Raw genomic sequence first — 18325 nt, 5'->3', positions numbered from 1 at the left:
GAATCCTTGCGCTCTGTAAATCAGCGCCTGCGCCTTCTGCTTGAGACAAATCTCACGCTACTCCAGCAGATGTCTGCTTCCCTTACCTTGCTACGGAAATGCCCTTCCGATGCATGTATTCGATTCATTATGAAAAGTTATTAATATGGCGATGTTCTGGATCTGTAGCAGAAACTGTTTTTTGCCTTTTTTCCATTTCTTATGCGTGCGGCGTTATCATAGAAATTTGTTCGTTAAATTAAGGTGGAGAATCTCTCAGATAAATTTGTGTAGGCCAAGCATTTATATGGATAACTTAATTTCTATTTTTGATGCACGATCATGTGCAGACATGGATACAGATGATGTATTGATGCTCTATCTTTTCCTTCATGAAACGCTATCAAATTCAGATTTGGAGAAGGCAGAAGTTTTTATCACTGTCGGTCAAGAGGAACCTAGTTTGTGGGTGTGGGTGTCCGAGGAATCGGTATCTTCAAATGCTGAGGAGAAGAGTGGGATCGACAATGAAAATTTATATGGTTGTTAATTAGCGAGGAGCATGTCATGGGGTGGTAAATTTTATGGCTAGATGCACTGTGGCCAATCCAAAGGCTCTGGTATATGAGCTGATATGATTTTAAATTGGTAGCTGCCTATCTAGTATCTATCTCATGTAAAGTCACAATTTTACTCTTTCTTGATGCAGAATCTGACCCCTCAGGAACTGCAGAAAGGTAAAAAAATTCAATTTATTCTACGTCCTTTCTTCTGGGTGCTCGATTCTCTGTTTGTAGAAAAAAATTCCATGTAAAAAGTTGTGCAAGTGAAATGATATATTTCGTAGATATATTTTTTTTTTATTCTCTGATTGTTCTCATGCTGGAGCCAAGAAGAAAATAGTACATGGATACCATGCAATTAGTTGTTTTTGCCCAAATTCTTTTTGTTTTCATTTTGATATGTAATTTTCTCATTTAGTGATCTGAAACAATTGTAGTGGCAATTATCAAGAATATTTTGATTTGCAACCTTGACAGAAGCATTGGGAGGTATGAATAAAGCGGAGAAGATGCGGAATATATGGCATGCTGGAAAGATGTTTTATACCATGGCTATCTGGGGACTTACTCTGGCGAGGTATATTCTGAATATGCTGAACTGCAAAGATAACTTTTGATGTCTAAAAATCTTGAAACTATATCGACCCTTTAATATTGTTTCTTTGGAAGACTTCACATCTTTGACCTTGTATCTTATTATGCGCTGTCATGTCTAGCTGTGAAGTTGGTGTTGTACTCTGTAGGGGTTCTAACTTGTTAAATGGCTATGTTACTTTCTAGTACCTTGAGACTGTGAGTGCTTTTGAAGTTCGGAAACTTCATATGCTCGGTGCAGTGATCAACGACAATGTCGATCTTCTTCTGCCTGTTAGATTTAGATAAATGGACAACTCCCATGTGACTATAAACAAAATAAGCTGTTCTCCTCATGCCTCCACGTTTGCATGTGTAATTTTGTCTTCCCTTTATCCTTTGGGGGTTCATCTTTTCACTCACGTGTGTGCTGCTCAATCTTTTTGTTAGTGCCAAAGTTGCATTTCTGCTCTGTCTCTCAAATTAATTTAAGGTTTTGCACAAAATCATATGCCATATGGATAGTGATGATGGTGTGCAGTAGATGCTTGAAATTGTGGCGTGCGATGGGACACTACATCATTGGTATGAAACAGCTGTCAGAACAAACTGTCATTTATGATGATATATTATATCCAATTGTAGCTTCAGAAATCATAAAGAACAGTTTGTTAGATCCCCAACTGGAAGTTTGGCTACGACTTCCCCAAGGATTTTCACGATTCTATTTGCATGCTGCATTCTTTGTTTTAATAGATGTGTACATGCTAAAATTTTGAAATGCTATAGTTACAGGGATATCCAGTGTAGAGTTTTGGCTGAAGTTGAAATTGTAAAAGAGTTTTGTTGCAACTGTATCATAGAGATTGTAGTTTGTCTCTGCCGACCACGACTACATAGTTTGTTTTAATGTGATTCATAATTTGTGGAAACGTTCTATTTTTTATCTTTATCTCTGTTAGTATAAGGTACACATCACCTAGGGCACCAAAATAGTAATTCTTAGCCTGTCTCACAAATACTAACGTGTGCTTCCTTCTTGCAGCTTGTATCAAGGCCCCGCACAATTTTGAGACTTGCTGCAGCTGGGGCTCATCTTTCGAGCAAACTGGCCTTGGAAGGATAGGATAAACTAATGATTAGTATGTAAATGATAAAGAAAATGATTGTGGTAAGATGGATTAATATGGGGTAAAATAATATTATGTTTGGTAATATTTTTAAGTGTAGGATAATTTTGAATTTTTTGATGAAAAGACGAAATTGCACTTCCCCTTCGCGACGGCGGAGACGGCGTCAATGGCGGCCGGCAGGAAATGGTCCGCCGGAAACGGCCGGCGGGGGGCTGCGGCCGGACTTTCGGCCGGCGCCGGCGGTCGGCCGGTGCTCGGCCAGCGGCGGTCGGCGGGGGCGGCGGTCGGCCGGCGGCGGTCGTTGCGGCGGCGGGAAGTGGTGGTGAGTTTGAATTTAGGCGGGAAGTGGTGGTGAGTTTGAATTTAGGAGAAGGGTAAAATTGGAAAAATAGGATGGATTAAGAGTAGGATAAATAATCCTAGGGGGTGAGGAGGTATTATTTTAACCTACCTAATATAACCTGATCATTCATAGGAGGGATAAGGTGGGTTAAATAATCACGCTTACCAAACGAGGGATAAAGTAAGTTAAATAATATAAACCTACTTTATCCCTCAAACCAAACGGGCCCTGGTGGTGAGTTTGAATTTAGGAGAAGGGTAAAATTGGAAAAATAGGATGGATTAAGAGTAGGATAAATAATCCTAGGGGGTGAGGATGTATTATTTTAACCTACCTAATATAACCTAATCATTCATAGGAGAGATAAGGTGGATTAAATAATCACGCGTACCAAACGAGGGATAAAGTAGGTTAAATAATATAAACCTACTTTATCCCTCAAACCAAACGAGGCCTGGTGGTGAGTTTGAATTTAGGAGAAGGGTAAAATTGGAAAAATAGGATGGATTAAGAGTAGGATAAATAATCCTAGGGGGTGAGGAGGTATTATTTTAACCTACCTAATATAACCTAATCATTCATAGGAGGGATAAGGTGGGTTAAATAATCACGCGTACCAAACAAGAGATAAAGTATGTTAAATAATATAAACCTACTTTATCCCTCAAACCAAACGGGGCCTGAAAGAGCAATCTTCTTACTTTAAGCATCAAATGTAAGTGTAGGTTGTGTAAAACTTGTACATGATCAACTAAAATTTCCCCACAAATTTCAATGTGTTTATTTGTAAATGAAATAATAATAATAAAAATTATTGGAATATTTATATAAGTTGATTATAATGTATTTTCCAATCATTTATTCCATCGAAGACTTTTGATCATGCACTATCACATTAATAATTTTATGATAATCACAATTATACTATTTTAAATTAATTAGGTTAGTATTATAAAAAAACAAGCAAATGGTATGACTAATTGAAAATTAAGCACTTTTTAATATATATATATATATATATATATATATATATATAATAATTTTATAATATAAAAAATAAATTACCTCAAACATAAAAAATAAATTGCTCGTTTGAGGTCCTTTTATATATATATATATATATAACACTCACTATTTTTAACTGAAATAGTATGTGGTAATTTTTTTTTTACATTTTAAGTTACCTGTAAATAAAAAATAAAATGAATCATTTTTTTTATTTTATATATATCATTGAAATGTTTAACTTTAATGTCTTTTATTTAGGGCATCTCCAACCCCTTCCATTTTGGTGCAGGGCCTTCTCCAATGAGAGCTACAATATTTTAGAAATAGCGCAGCTCCCATATAATAATATGTCTTTTATATAATAATATGATATTATTATATATATTAATTTAATAATTATATATATTTAAATAATATTTAATCATAAAAATTAAAATATTTAATTATATAAATGTATAAATATATTTCGAAAATATTATTTTTTAGAGTAAGATTTGAAGTAGATGAGTTGAAGATAAATATTATATTTGGTGCAGAAATAATACTAGTAGAGTTGTTTTAAAAGAGAGTTTTGAGTTGGAGATGGCCTAGTAATAGAATTTGATGTTTGAAAAAATACACATAAAAAAATTTAATATTAATATATATATACAAAAAAAGCCCCAGCGCCGGGAACAATATGGTTGGATGGAAATGGATACAGTTGTTAAGTTTAGGGGTTAATCTGTAATAATTAACTTTTTGGGGCAGTATGTAATTAACCTAAACGAGAAAGCACACTGTGGTCAGCCCTAGCGCCGCGGCAACAACGCATTTTTGGGTTCTAAACTTCTCCACGCCTTTGATACAGAGGCAGACAGAAAATGGGTTACACGAAGGAGCAGCTCTTGTCTCTTTTGCAGGTTCTATTTTTTTGTTGTTGGGAATTTATGTATATTTTCATTTAGATTCTTCTATGAGCACAGAATGGACGAAATGAAATGTTTAACATCTGGGATTCGAATGATTATCGCAAATTAATGGACGCAAATGGATTAATAGATTGATAGGGCTGAAAAGAGTGTTCCGTGTCGATTTGGTGAATGTTATCGTTGTTTGACGATGACATACCTTTCTTCAATCTGTTCACTTCAAGACTGAGGCTTTCGAGGAATAAGCATGTGACTTTGTGTTCATTTTCCTTTCCAGGGAGATGGATAGTTGAATTTTTTATTCTTGTTCGACTAATGTGTACACAGAAAATGGGTCAAACGAAATGAATTGTTTCACATCTATTGTTAAAAAATTTGTAGTAACCTGTGTTAATTTCTTTCCAGGAACTGAAAATAGAATGTTCCCAGTATGAGCATCCTGTTGTTTTGACAGTTGAAGAGCAGGTGAGCGCATTTGGAAGCTTTGCGTGTCTCTTATTTTTGCCATAGTTAAAGCAACCTTTTTTTTTGTATCAGGCAAAGCATGTTGGTCACATGAATGGTGCATTGACCAAAAATTTATTCTTGAAGGTAAAATGATCCTTGTGTGTGTGAATGCTCGTCGCTTCCTCTCTCGTTTTTTTTTGTCTGGACATACATTCCTGATACTTTTTGTTCTGTGACAGGATAAAAAACAAAGATTTTACATTGTTTCGGCTTTGGCGGAGACAAAGGTAGATCTGAAAGGTATGCACCTTTCTTAGTTGATGGCTTCAATGATCTTATCAATTGGATTTGCTTTTATGATTTCATTCACTGGCAGGATTCTGTTCATTATTGACACCTAGGTGAACTCATATCACATGCTGAACACAAAGTATAATGTTTTATTTCGTTATACGATTATTACTCAGAGGCGTTAAACACAGTAATTTTTTATTTATAACCTAAATTTTGTCTTCTGTTGTACCTAATTTGTTTGTACCACTGGAGCACACAGTGTTGTCTCAGAGGCTTGGTCTTGGGAAAGGAGGTCTAAGAATGGCTCCTGATGAAGCACTTGCAGAGATAATTCAGGTATGTATGATGTGAATTTTTGAAGAACAAATAATTAGTTTACGAGTTTCCTTGCTAATTTTCTTCACACTTCTTGACACATTTTGCTAATTTATTTTTAAGGTGCCTTTGGGTTGTGTAACTCCATTTGCACTTGTGAACGAATCAGCTAGGTATATATTTTCTTCTTTCTTTGTGCCAATGCTGTGTATTTATATGCTGTTTTTTGCTTACTGTTACGAGGCTATATTTTTGCTCATGTTTTATTCTGAATTTTGTGAAGGAATGTTTCATTGTTGTTAGATCAAAAGTTGAAAACCCAGGAATGCTGTTTCTTTCATCCATTGTCTAATGATATGTCAATTGGTGAGCGACTTAACATTTTTACGTTGAGTTACGGTAAATATGACCTAATGTGAGCTCTTTTTGGGGTTTCAATGCTTCATTATATTTATGTCTGAATTTACTAGCTTGGCTCGCCTTCCTTGTTGACTTTCATATTCTCTTACTCCGCGAATTCTCCTCTTATATTTCTTAAGAACACAAACGAGAAGTGCTGTTTATAGAAGTCAGGTGAACTAAGTGATAATTTTTAGAGTGTAGGTTTATGAATAAAATTGTCATTTTACACCTAGTACGCTCTTGACAAACAATTGTGCACTAATAAAAGATGTATTTGTTTGTGTATAAGCAAATGTGGATGATCATTACATTGGCTTTCAGTAAGGAATCACCATCCTTCTGTCTAAGGTGCACTAAAGAACACCTCGAGACTTTTACATGTACCTTGGCCAGATTCAGGCTTCACCAAAGGGCTGTCTCTTGATTAACCCTAATAGAAACGTGTCTCGCTGTTTCTTGAGCGTAGGGTCCTCTTGTGTTTATGATAAGTACGCTGCAGTTTCACATTTTCTTTTTGTGCGTATCCCGTTGTGTGCATTGGAGTTTAGAGGTCAAACTATTTGTTGAATCTTCTATTAGTTGATGATTGTACCTGGTTTCTTGTGATCGCGAGTGATACTTAAATATTTATTGACCTTACGTCCCAATGGCAACATGGGACACAAAATATGAAAATATTAAATTGCTCTTAGCTAGTCCATAGCACGTTGATTCAAAAACTGTTCAATACAGTTAATCCCGCAATTTTTTCCCGGACCTTAACCTTCTGTTCTGTGCCTTTGTTTTATTACTGTTTTGCTTATTCATGTATTGTTGCCAATTCCAGCTCTTAACTCACACGATCTTGACAAGTTTCTGAGTTCAGTTGGAAAAACCCCAGCGTATGTTGACCTGGAGGTAAGTTAACAATGTTTCATTGATTTCCGCAAATGTTCTTAATATTATTGGCTTGATTTTTAATATTGCTGTGGTGATCTTGCAGGCCGATTCTACAATAGGAAAGGATCAACCACCAGATTTAGCTGGTCTTGTTCCTTTGGGTGCAACTGTCTTGCCTAACCCTCCAGAGAACAAAGCACCCTCTCAAGGCCCTGAAAAGACTCCCATCTCTGTGAATAACAAGCCAACTGTTGTTACAGGTATCTGTGGTCATCAATGTGTGAAAATGATAGAGAGTAAATAATTAATTTATTTCAAGTTAAGGAAATATGGTGTGTGTTTATTATCTAATCCGTGTGAAAATCATAAGTGTTTTATGGTGAATTGAACTTGAATTAATGTAATGTGCATATCTTTGCTCAATACCAAAAGCTGTAAAATCGTCCGATGCATCTGAAAAGGAGAAATCACGCGCTACTGCCAATTCGCCCATAGCCTTTGCAGACCCTGAAAAATTTGTCGAGGAAATCTTGGAGAAGACTGTGTCCACAGCTCTTTCTGGGGTTTGTATTCACTTATACATATAGTGCCTGTTGCTTCTTGGTCATGGCTTTCAATCTCGTTTAATTTTACAAAACAGATCAAACAGCACATAGAGAAAGACCCGGAACAACTTTCTATTACACTGTCAAACCATATGAGAAAACAACTTGGTGTGCAGTTGAAGTTCATTGCTGTAAGTATAAATTTTTCAAAAATACCAATACCTCTATCATGATGTCTTGCAAGTTCTCTTTTTATGTTGAACAAATTCCTCACCGGATTATCATAGCTCCGAAACAATCGACATGGTACAATCCCATTATATTTGGAGTGAAAATTATGTCTCAAACTACACTTATCTTGCATTTAATGGCGTGGTTTGCTTGTTAATTGAAAAGTCTCAACCTTCTGGTACGAAACATCTGATATTAATCAGAAGGCGCCATCGTTATTTGTTCCGGTGTCGAAACATAGCCTCTGAAGTTTCTTTTTTGGTTTTTGCTTGCCTTTTTCCAATCTCGAAATTGTCTTCAATCAAGTATCACATATTAATATTTTTTCATTTTTTCTATTGCAGACGATGTTCAAGAACACAGCATACACTGAAGGCTTTCGTGCTGGTAATCATTCTCAACCGAACAAATGGTGAAAGTATCGACGACATTAATGAGATAGAATAGAACATCGTGGAGAAAATGTTCGTTCGGTTGCATTCTACAATGAATTCTTTACATTGTTTTATCTTCAGCTTATAATAGAGAATGCCTTTCAATTATGTACCAAAAATTACCATCGAAACCATAACGTAAAGATTTGATGATCAATCTTTTGTACCATTTTTTCTGCAAAGTTTTAATAATTTAATTAACCGGCCACTTGATCCGTACTATTTATCAAGTTTTTTCAATTTCAAGAATAACTTTTCTACAAAACAGCCTATTTAAATAACAAAAAAACCATCACCTCGTAAAAATACACACACGAACTAAGTTTAAAACAAGAAGGAAAAAACAATTAAACATTTTTTTTTATTTTATACAAGTATTTTTTAATCTATCTATACTTACTAATATAAATATATGAATTGAATTGTGAATTTACATAAATATCCTTACTTTCATTTAATATTAATCATTAATATACATTTTCATATTAATCATTAATACATATTTTCTTTTTCATTTTCTATTTCATAAAATTAAAATTAATTAATTAAAATCTATCTATATATGAATTGAATTGTGAATTTACATAAATATCCTTACTTTCATTTAATATTAATCATTAATATACATTTTCATATTAATCATTAATACATATTTTCTTTTTCATTTTCTATTTCATAAAATTAAAATTAATTAATTAAAATCTATCTATATCTATACTATATCTATTCTATACTAATATAAATATATGAATTGAATTGTGAATTTACATAAATATCCTTACTTTCATTTAATATTAATCATTAATATACATTTTCATATTAATCATTAATACATATTTTCTTTTTCATTTTCTATTTCATAAAATTAAAATTAATTAATTAAAATCTATCTATATCTATACTATACTAATATAAATATGTGAATTGAATATATGTTTTCTTTTTCATTTTCTATTTCATAAAATTTAAATTAATTAATTAAAATTTAAAATTAATTAAAATTAAATTAATCTATCTATCTATACTAATATCTATATATGAATGTGAATTGTGATTACATTGACATCAAATTCACACAAAATCACTTTATTTTTTTTTTCAAATTCACAGAAAATCACTTTATTTTTTTATATTATAATTTGTCATATTAATGATGTTATTTAAGTCATTTTTTATTTTAGTTTAATAAGATCATTAATAGTGTATTTAACTCAATCAAACTAACTATTATTTTAATTTACTTTAAATTTAATTTTAAATACTTAAATTTATACATTGTCGTCAAATAATAATAGGAAGACAAAAGAGATTAGTCGGATTGAATAAAAATAAAGTATTAATAAATATTAAGGTCATACAAAATTTCTTTCTCTCATTTAGAATAAAAATATTTTCAGACTCCTCATGTGTCAATAGAAATATACGATTGAGAGAAATATTTTTCTGTAATAGATTTCAAACACTGTTTTTAAGTTATTTAGTCAATTTTTTTATAAATGCTGCTAAATAAATATTACTAAATAATATGCTCTATTTGATCATTTTTTGTTCTTGCAATGAGATGAGTTTTTTTACCCTAGCGTTAACATGTTTGATTGTTATATATCATTTGTATTGATCATGTAATTGTGTTTGAATTGTTTTTGTGATTTGTTTGTTTGCACAAAGAAAAGAGAAAACAAAATCAAATATCCAACAAAAATGGTTATTTTTCAATTTTTATTATTAAGATATTTTGTTATACACATAATGCATGTTTTCTGTTTGCTTAGATTACTTAGTTTAAAGTGACTTAGAAAATATTAAAAAATTGAAATATTTCTTCGTTTTTACCTTATGTCTCAGAATATCAAGAGATAATATTTTTTATTTATTGGGACAAATATATTTCCAAACTTCTGTATATAAATCAATATTTAAATTTTTTACGACATTATTTTATTATCTAATCAATGTTTTTTACTTAGATTGATAGAAGACATTTTAATTTGAGTTTTTATGTTCTTGTTTATATTATTTTTGTAATATTATTTATTATGAAAATAATAGGTGAACTAAAAAAATTGGTAGGTCTAAGAGTCTTCTGGTAAACGATAAATATGGATAAATTATTAAAATATATAATATCCAGTAGATTTTTGGCATGCAATTTTGTTCTAATTCAATGATTATGCATGATTCTAAATTTTAATTATATCACGAGTTAACGCATGTTTTGTTGTTGCTACATATATTTTGTCAATAGTCTAATATTTTTCTATGGTTTAAGAAAAATTGTGTGACTTTGTATTATATTTTTACAGCTGCTTTTCTAAATGGTTTTATTATGATTTCAAGGCACCATTTTTCATTTGTGTTTTTTAAAGATGTGGAATGAATATCTATAAAACGATGACATTAATAAGACGTCTTCTCTTTATTTAAAAAAATATTGAAAAATTTATACAAATTGTAAATAATATGGGATAATATTTAATTTGAGAGTTGCTTTTTATTGCTCGTATATACTTCAATTTCTTTGTTATTGTACTAAATAAATTATTTTTGAACTTTGAGTTATCATTTTTTTTCTTATCGAGATTGTTTGTGTTATGATTTTTTTATTCGTTTTTGTTAGTATTGTTGGCGGTAATTGATTTTTCTGATATTATATGATGTGTCTTGTTGTTTATATAAAAATAAGTATGAGAGTACACCAATCAAACCACGTATATTGGGTCTTCTGTTCTATGAAGAGAATAATAAATGGTTTCTGTGAATTATATAATTTCTTGGTTTTTCATATATATAGTCTACGAAATGCGTCAAATTTTGAACAAAAAAGTTTCGACAAACATAGTGGATGAAAAAAAAAAGACATGTTAAATAAAAAAAATATGTTGTGTATTACTATGTTGGGTGTGATAATTGTCCCTGTTTGGAAGAACGGTCGAACCGTGATGCTTGAGCTGCTGTGCAGTTTAACAGATTTGAGTTGCACAATTACTACTAGTTATAGTTTTTGGTAAAGCGACAAACGTTCAGTCTTACAATTTGTATCAGAGCCAATGTCACGGGTTCGATTCTCATTGATTGCAATGAGTGCAATTATAGGAGGAAGATTGTTGGGTGTAATAATTGTCCCTACTTGGTTGAGCGGTCGAACCGTGGTGATTGAGCTGTTGCGCGGTTTAAAAGATTTGAGTTGCACAATTACTACTAGCTATAACTTTTGGTAAAACGGCAAGTGCTCATTCCTACATACTATGTCCTAATTTCTGTATGATATAATTCAAGCACATTTTTTTATAGATATTTGAAATTAGGTCCAACTAAGTAACATGAAACATATACATATATATTAAATCATATTTAAAGCAAAATTTTAAGATCAAGAATGATTCAGATTTAAATTTCAACGAAGCACAATGAAGAAGAAATTGAAGAATTGTATGTGTACATTAAATGTTATATAATGATTATGTTGCTACTTCACGGTTGTGCGACATATAAATGTCAATATTTCTCAATAAAATAGTTTTTCAAAAAGAAAAAATTCTTCATTCAGAAAAAAAATACATGAAAAACAAATTGTACATAATTTTCATTCTATTTATAATGGTATGAGAACAATTCTAAAGCTTTGTTGACACAATATAATAGATGAATTCTGTGCATTTTATTGAGACATCGAGCCAGTTTCACTTTATTTCCTCCAATATTATCTCGATATATTTCGAGGTGATACGAGATTGTTTTTGTCTCTTTTTTTAGTCAAAGTGTCTAACCAGCTAATTCATAACATATATGATGTAGCATAGAAAACTCCTTGTCAAGTAAATTCACTTAGCCAAAAATTTAAATTCAAATAAAATTCTACAATATTTCATCAAATTAATTTTGACTATCGTAAAATGCTCATGAAATTTAAATGGTTATATTATTAGATGAGATATTGAATAAAACAAATACTTTGACATATACTAGAATGATATCTCATATGCATATCTTAATTACATTATTCGTATATATTCTCAAGATTTTTAAAATACAATAAATAATTTTGTATGTCATTCTACAAGATAAAATATTATAAAACAAAATATAAACTCGCTAGAAGAAAATTTGTTTTGTTTCAATGAATAATATAATATTATGTTCTAAACGCAACAAATGAGATTGAAACTATATCATCCTCATGACATGATGCACGCAATCATTATTGCAAAGCTTCCAAAAAATGACGATCAAAGACGATTTTCTTGAATTGTGTCAAATTAAATGAGGACACAATTCTAAGATATAGTCATTTGAAGAGATTTCAAGTAATTTTTCTCACAGTGATTGAGAAATAGTTGTTGAAAATTTATTAATCTTATAGCTATAGACGATCAGATATTTGCTGAGCATACCAAAATAGTTATATGCATATTATAACAAACTACGACAAAGACAGGGGCGGATCCACTGTAGGGCCGGAGGGGACCACGACACCCTTGAAATTTTTTAATTTTTTTTTACTAAGTAAGATATATTTTATTATTTAGTATATATATTATTTGATCCATCAAAATTTTAAGTATCTATAATTAGTCTAATGGTTAAAGACTTTCGAGGTTTACACATATGGTCCATGTTTAATTCTTTTTATATGCTGTTTTTTGACATTGTTCTGCAAATTTTTTTTTGAAAACCTAAATAACGGGCTTTTACAAAGTCCCAACTTAAAACCTTTATAGGTGGTTAATACAAACACAATCAAGAAGGCCATTTGAAATAATAACCTTTTGCAAAACCTCTGCTATATTGTCGACTGACGAGTGAAATATTGTGGGACGCGAGTTCGGAGACGCATCAGAAGGAAAGACAAGGATTCTTGGCATTTTTTCTACGTTCAGGAATTGAGGTAGACCGGCCCCCCAAACATATCATTCTGGATTCGCCCCTGGACAAAGAGTTGTTGAGTTGTCAATCAAGAAGATATTGGAAAGTGTGTCAAGTGGATAAGATAATTTCTCTGATTCATATACCGTCTATGGTCATATTTTTTATTTTTTATGGCTTAGTTTGTTTCATTTGATAAATGTTATTAACCATGTTTTAATTCATTTAAATATTATCAAAATTTCGTACATATATTTTCAACAGTTTAGGTTTTTACGTGCACGGTACGTGCATTTTTCTAGTATATAAAAATATACTTATAAGATGTCAAACAAAGAAGTTGGAATTTGGTGACCTGCCACCTCTTCTTTTTCTCCCCAATTATGAGTTTTTTTTTTTTAAATTTTAAAATCATATTCTAAGGTCACATTAATCTCCTTTTGGGCGTTTCAATCAAAGAGTTCCAAAATGAGAGAATATTTTTAACTATATATATTATATTATTATGACACCTTCCAGAAAATAGGTCCAAATATTATATTATTATATATTAGAAAAATATATATTTTAAAAACCTTTATTTGAGCAAAAAAAAAATAGTATTGTACCATATATATATTTATTTGTGAACCTTATAGCCACTTGTCCTAAAAACTTTTAGTTGAGCAAATAAATATATTAAAAAAAGTCTGACATAATTTCAATCGAACAAAATGAAGTGGATCAACAAACATTCCACCTCATCTTATCTTTTAGATAAGAAGTGCCAACATTATGCCTTTATCCATTTTAGCCCTTTACTCTTCATCGCAGGGCCCTTCCTCACTAGTTTCACACACACACGAAACAAGGTTCAAATTTGTTAATTGACACCGATAGACATCAAATAATATTTTTTTAAGATTGACTCAAATAAAATACTAATCTCACAAAAATCGACTTTTAATCTCGACTCACAGGAGTTTTTTTGTTTGTGTATTTATTAATCAAGAAAAGTGCAATAATCTAATTGCATCAATTGTAAATTCATCGAGTGGTTCGAATTTGACTTCAAAATGATCCAAAAATTTGTTGAAACGATGAGGTCGATATATAGGCCATTGTTTCACATCAGATGTCTTGACATACATTAGATAGATATGTCTGCTTCGTCATCAAATTTGGATAAGTTGAAATATCGAAACACCAAAGGTTCGAGCAATCTCCATTTTAAATCTCAATTTCCACAACCCTACAAGGTAATCAAAGAAATGGTGGGGACTTTTCTTATACATCATATACACAAAATATGTCGTAGGGTAGAAACGTATGGTGTGCAAACAAAACAAAGTGAACATTTTGTGAAGCCAAGGGCCTTGCGTGGACACCCCAAGAACTCAAAAACATCACTCCCCTACATTATTTTGGATAGTACCGTATCCTCCACATTTTTATGTTCCATGTCTCTTTTGTTTCGGAATTATATCTTGGTGAATGATGCATGTTCAATAAAAAAAATATGTCATAAAGTTCCGCACATGAAATAACAGAAGCCGCAAATAAAAATATATGAAACATAAAGCTCACACACAATTCGAAGTAAGAGACATTGATCTCATTTTTCAACCACGCCAGGGGGAAGAACATGCATTGTTGTATCAACTGGAATGTACCCAAAAAAAAAAAGACTTTAGGCAAAAATGGAAATCTCCATTGCTGCGTAAATGGATGCATGTACAAGTTACAGAGATGATCAAACAAACCTACGGAAACTCTCAACCTCCCGCGAGCTTTCAGCTTCACTGGGGTGCTTGGACGCATTCGATACATTCAAGAACTTAAAATATTTACACTTATCAATATTGCTTGTATTTTAGAAATTAATTTCACAAAATTTACCGTCAATCCTATTCTGAACTGCTTTGACAGCAGCAACTCTTGCTGCTGTTGCTGCCTTGTTTGCAGCTGTCACCGCATTGTTCACTTGTTGATCCACACATCGAAGGTGTACTGCATTTTCCGCAGTTTTTCGAGCAACCTACAGAGGTATAAAGATGTAAGACGAAGGGATAATGCAGGAAAAAAAAAACTACAGGGCTGATGGATGGTCTTAATCAGTACATCCAAAAATATTTTAACACACACAAGTTAAAGCATCACACTCCAATCGTTGTGCCGAATAAATCCAGATGTCACGTGGTTGCCGTTGTTTTGATCAACTCAGATTTTAAAAAACCAGCCTAAAACCTACATTTCGGTAGCGGTGCCATAGAGGCAACCACACAATAGGGAAAAACCAATTATTCTTCCCTAACATTTTGAATAGGGGATCAGTCTCACCTGAACTGCTCGAAAGACTGCATTGGCTGAAGGGGGAAGTGGAGTCTTAATATCGCCACCACTCCATTCGCCGCATTTGGTCTCGCCGTTTCTGAAAGTATACATGCCATAACCTTGCTTACCACCCTCATGCCATGACCCCTCGTAAAGTTGACCATTGGCAAATTGATAAACACCAAAACCATGCATTTTATCGCCAAAATACTCCCCAGCGTATCTATCTCCATTCCTGTAACATGAAAGAACTTTACCAATATAAGTTGAGTTCCACTCATACACAATAACTAGTGCATCCAACATAATATGTATAAGCTACTATCTATTTATTTGATCGTAGTGATTAAGGACCACAGACCACCCCAACAGGGGAGGTTGATTCTGTTTGGCTTAATTAACAAGTTTGATACCAAGTTTGAACTTTTCAACAAGGCCACGCAAAAGCTTACACTGAACCTTATTCTGTACAACTTTCTTTTAACAAAATCTTCAAGCTTAAGTTCAACACCTCATCGCAGAACAGATTTAAAGTCACCATCTTTGAAGTTGGACGCTAAACAGTTCATATATAACAAGAAGTCAAGAACTAAATGAGAAGCCAAAATCTTAGTTTTCGTTTCGAGAAGATACATATGTGGTGTGTGTAATCTAGTGGCACAAATTCAATCTTTATCACCTGATAAAATTAAAAAGTCCAACAAATACACATCAAACAAGAACAAAAATCTCATCAAATACAAAAGAATTCTTACAAAAAATACACAGCAAAACAAAACAAAAAAAAATTGGAAACCAAATTTTAATCAATTTCACAAGAACCTGAAATGATAACAGCCAAGGCCATGTTTAACTCCACCCTTGAACTCTCCACTGTAAGAGCTTCCATCAGCACAAATCTGCTCTCCAACCCCATTACTCTGCCCATTACACCACTCTCCAGCATAACTATCCCCCGTGTAAAACTTGTAAACTCCATAACCATGCCTCAATCCCTGCCTATACTGCCCTTTGTATCTACTCCCTCTTGCCCAATTCTCAATACCATATCCATCATACCTACCATCAATCCAATCTCCTTCATATCTCCCATTTACAAAGTAATTGTATACTCCACTTCCACTGCACTTCCCCTGGTGAAACTCCCCTTCGTAGAAATCTCCATTGCTGTAAAAGTCCACTCCTTCCCTTATAATCATTTTCGTACTTTGTTTCTTCTCAATTTTGCCAGTTCCTGGCTCTCCAATGAACCATTGCACAGGTTTTGATGGGCTACTGGAGCCAAAACAAGCAATCCCAACTCTCCTTGCATAATCATCACACAAATTCTTGTAAATAGAGAAGTTTTTCCGGATTGAAGCTTTAATCCTGGATGCAAAGAAAAGCAAAACCGCCATAAAAATCAAGAGTAGCAGTAAATTCTCCGACGTGGGTCTTTCATCTCTGTAGGAAAAAGCGAAAAGGATGTAAACCGATAGCAAGAAGATGGCCAGAACAGGTGCCAAATGACCCGAACCAGATCTCGATCCGGGTCGAACAGATGGAGAACACGGATTCCTATGTGGCTTTTTCTCTTCAATATCCTGCGTTTCTCCATCAGATGACATCTCGTTCACCGAAGGTATGACACGGGTTCTTGATTCGACGTTGGGAGACGATCGGAGGAGTGAAGAATGTGTCCTAGCAAGCTTAGCTTGGCTCTGCTGACCGTCCATTCTTAAGCGATGGATCTTATCCCGCTATTCTTTCCACTTGCTGTATCTCGCTGCTATTCTTATCCTGTACTATGCCGCGGGTTCCATAACCACCAAGCACTGAAGCTATGGCGCATGTCAATTAAGAAAACAGAGAGAGAGAGAGAAACAGGAAAGAAGGGATTTTATAGTATGATGTGGGGCCACCTTCGTTTCATTGAGACCGTTGATTAATATATTGGTTTCCAATTCTTGGCCGTTGGATGGGAAGTTCCCGCTGTCGACTGGAACATATGGTCGTTGGATCCAGATTTAAAAGGGTGAGGAATTAATATATTTATTTATATATTATATATATTTAGAATTTTTAATATATGTAATCATAATATATTTTGATGAGTTGGTTTTAATATGGATAGCTAATTTGTGAGACGGGTCAATTTTATCCATATTCACAAAAATGTAGTATTTTTAGCATAAAAAATAATATTTTTTCATGGATGACCCAAATAAGAGATCCGTCTCACAAATACGACTCATGAGACCGTCTCACACAAGTATTTACCTAATATGACATATGCACAGTACGAAATCCGCAGCTGATATTCTAAATAACAAGTTTTAATTGAATGAATTATTAAAAATTAAACGCACCAAACCACATTATGTATAAAAATATCATATACAAAGCATTCGATTCATATTTTTCGTATTAACAAATCAACATCTTTGCTCGAGATATGAATCGGATGTTTTGTGTGTGATTTATTGTATTTTTATTTTTACATAATGTTTGGTACGTCTAATTTTTAAACAAGAACGTATGTATATTTGAAGAAGACTAAATGTCCTGATAATTATACTATGATACCATGGCCTCGTATTCACCCTTGGTTGGTACCAACTTTCAATTATTCCCAAATACTATTTGATGATATCTCCTGTTTCCTCCAATTTGATCGTGGTAGTGTCTTAATTAGTATCTCCACTTTATTAATTACGTTATCCACCAACTAAGTAGGGACGGATCTAGGATTTCGACACTGGGGGGCCGCTTACATATGTTAGCATGAATTTTACCTGCCAACCTATAAACTAATTATTTTAGTACAAGTTCTCCACTAAATAATTAATAGCGCATTTTTTTGAATCAAATACAACATTAATCTCCAATCTATTGATGATCTCGAGTAGGTTGAGTTGGATCGAAGAAACCAATAAGAGGATATTGGATCCACATGAAGAGGTGGCCGGAGCCACAGCCTGTGATACCCGGGCTTTAACCGGATGGTCCAATTTTTTTTAAAAAAATTTATATGTAAATTTTTGTATAATTTTGGGTAAATTTGATATTAGCTCGGGTAGATTAATTTAAAATATTAAAGGATGTTAGAGTTT

General features: G+C 32.8%; 2 protein-coding genes and 1 long non-coding RNA gene across 4 annotated transcripts; 2 read left to right on the top strand and 1 right to left on the bottom strand.

The window, feature by feature from the left end:
• The first annotated feature begins 349 nt into the window (after positions 1 to 349).
• LOC140810840 (uncharacterized) lies at positions 350 to 2270 on the top strand. Its single transcript, XR_012113316.1, has 4 exons — positions 350 to 599; positions 689 to 716; positions 1020 to 1119; positions 2161 to 2270. It is a non-coding gene; the product is annotated as an uncharacterized lncRNA (long non-coding RNA).
• Positions 2271 to 4333: 2063 nt separating this feature from the next.
• Positions 4334 to 8214, top strand: LOC140809692 (uncharacterized). 2 transcript variants are annotated; one of them, XM_073167400.1, is made up of 12 exons: positions 4334 to 4501; positions 4916 to 4975; positions 5048 to 5101; positions 5197 to 5257; positions 5511 to 5587; positions 5690 to 5739; positions 5850 to 5932; positions 6795 to 6865; positions 6951 to 7107; positions 7280 to 7410; positions 7488 to 7583; positions 7968 to 8214. In XM_073167400.1, the coding sequence occupies exons 1-12, from the start codon at positions 4463 to 4465 to the stop codon at positions 8037 to 8039; spliced, it is 951 nt and encodes a 316-aa protein (XP_073023501.1). In that variant the 5' UTR covers positions 4334 to 4462; the 3' UTR covers positions 8040 to 8214. The 2 variants fall into 2 exon arrangements, with proteins under 2 accessions (XP_073023501.1, XP_073023500.1); XM_073167399.1 differs by having other exon boundaries at positions 6951 to 7113.
• Positions 8215 to 14588: 6374 nt separating this feature from the next.
• LOC140810195 (uncharacterized) lies at positions 14589 to 17068 on the bottom strand. Its single transcript, XM_073168064.1, has 3 exons — positions 16056 to 17068; positions 15240 to 15468; positions 14589 to 14937 (listed from the first exon to the last, which is right to left on the bottom strand). Exons 1-3 carry the CDS (start codon positions 16946 to 16948, stop codon positions 14773 to 14775), a joined length of 1287 nt encoding a protein of 428 aa, XP_073024165.1. The 5' UTR covers positions 16949 to 17068; the 3' UTR covers positions 14589 to 14772.
• Between the last annotated feature and the right edge of the window lie 1257 nt (positions 17069 to 18325).

This window comes from Primulina eburnea, chromosome 13 (assembly GCF_022965805.1).
Source record: "Primulina eburnea isolate SZY01 chromosome 13, ASM2296580v1, whole genome shotgun sequence".
NCBI lineage: Eukaryota > Viridiplantae > Streptophyta > Magnoliopsida > Lamiales > Gesneriaceae > Primulina > Primulina eburnea.
The sequence above is the reverse complement of the archived record's forward strand: the minus strand, read 5'-3'. Positions and strand labels throughout refer to the sequence as shown.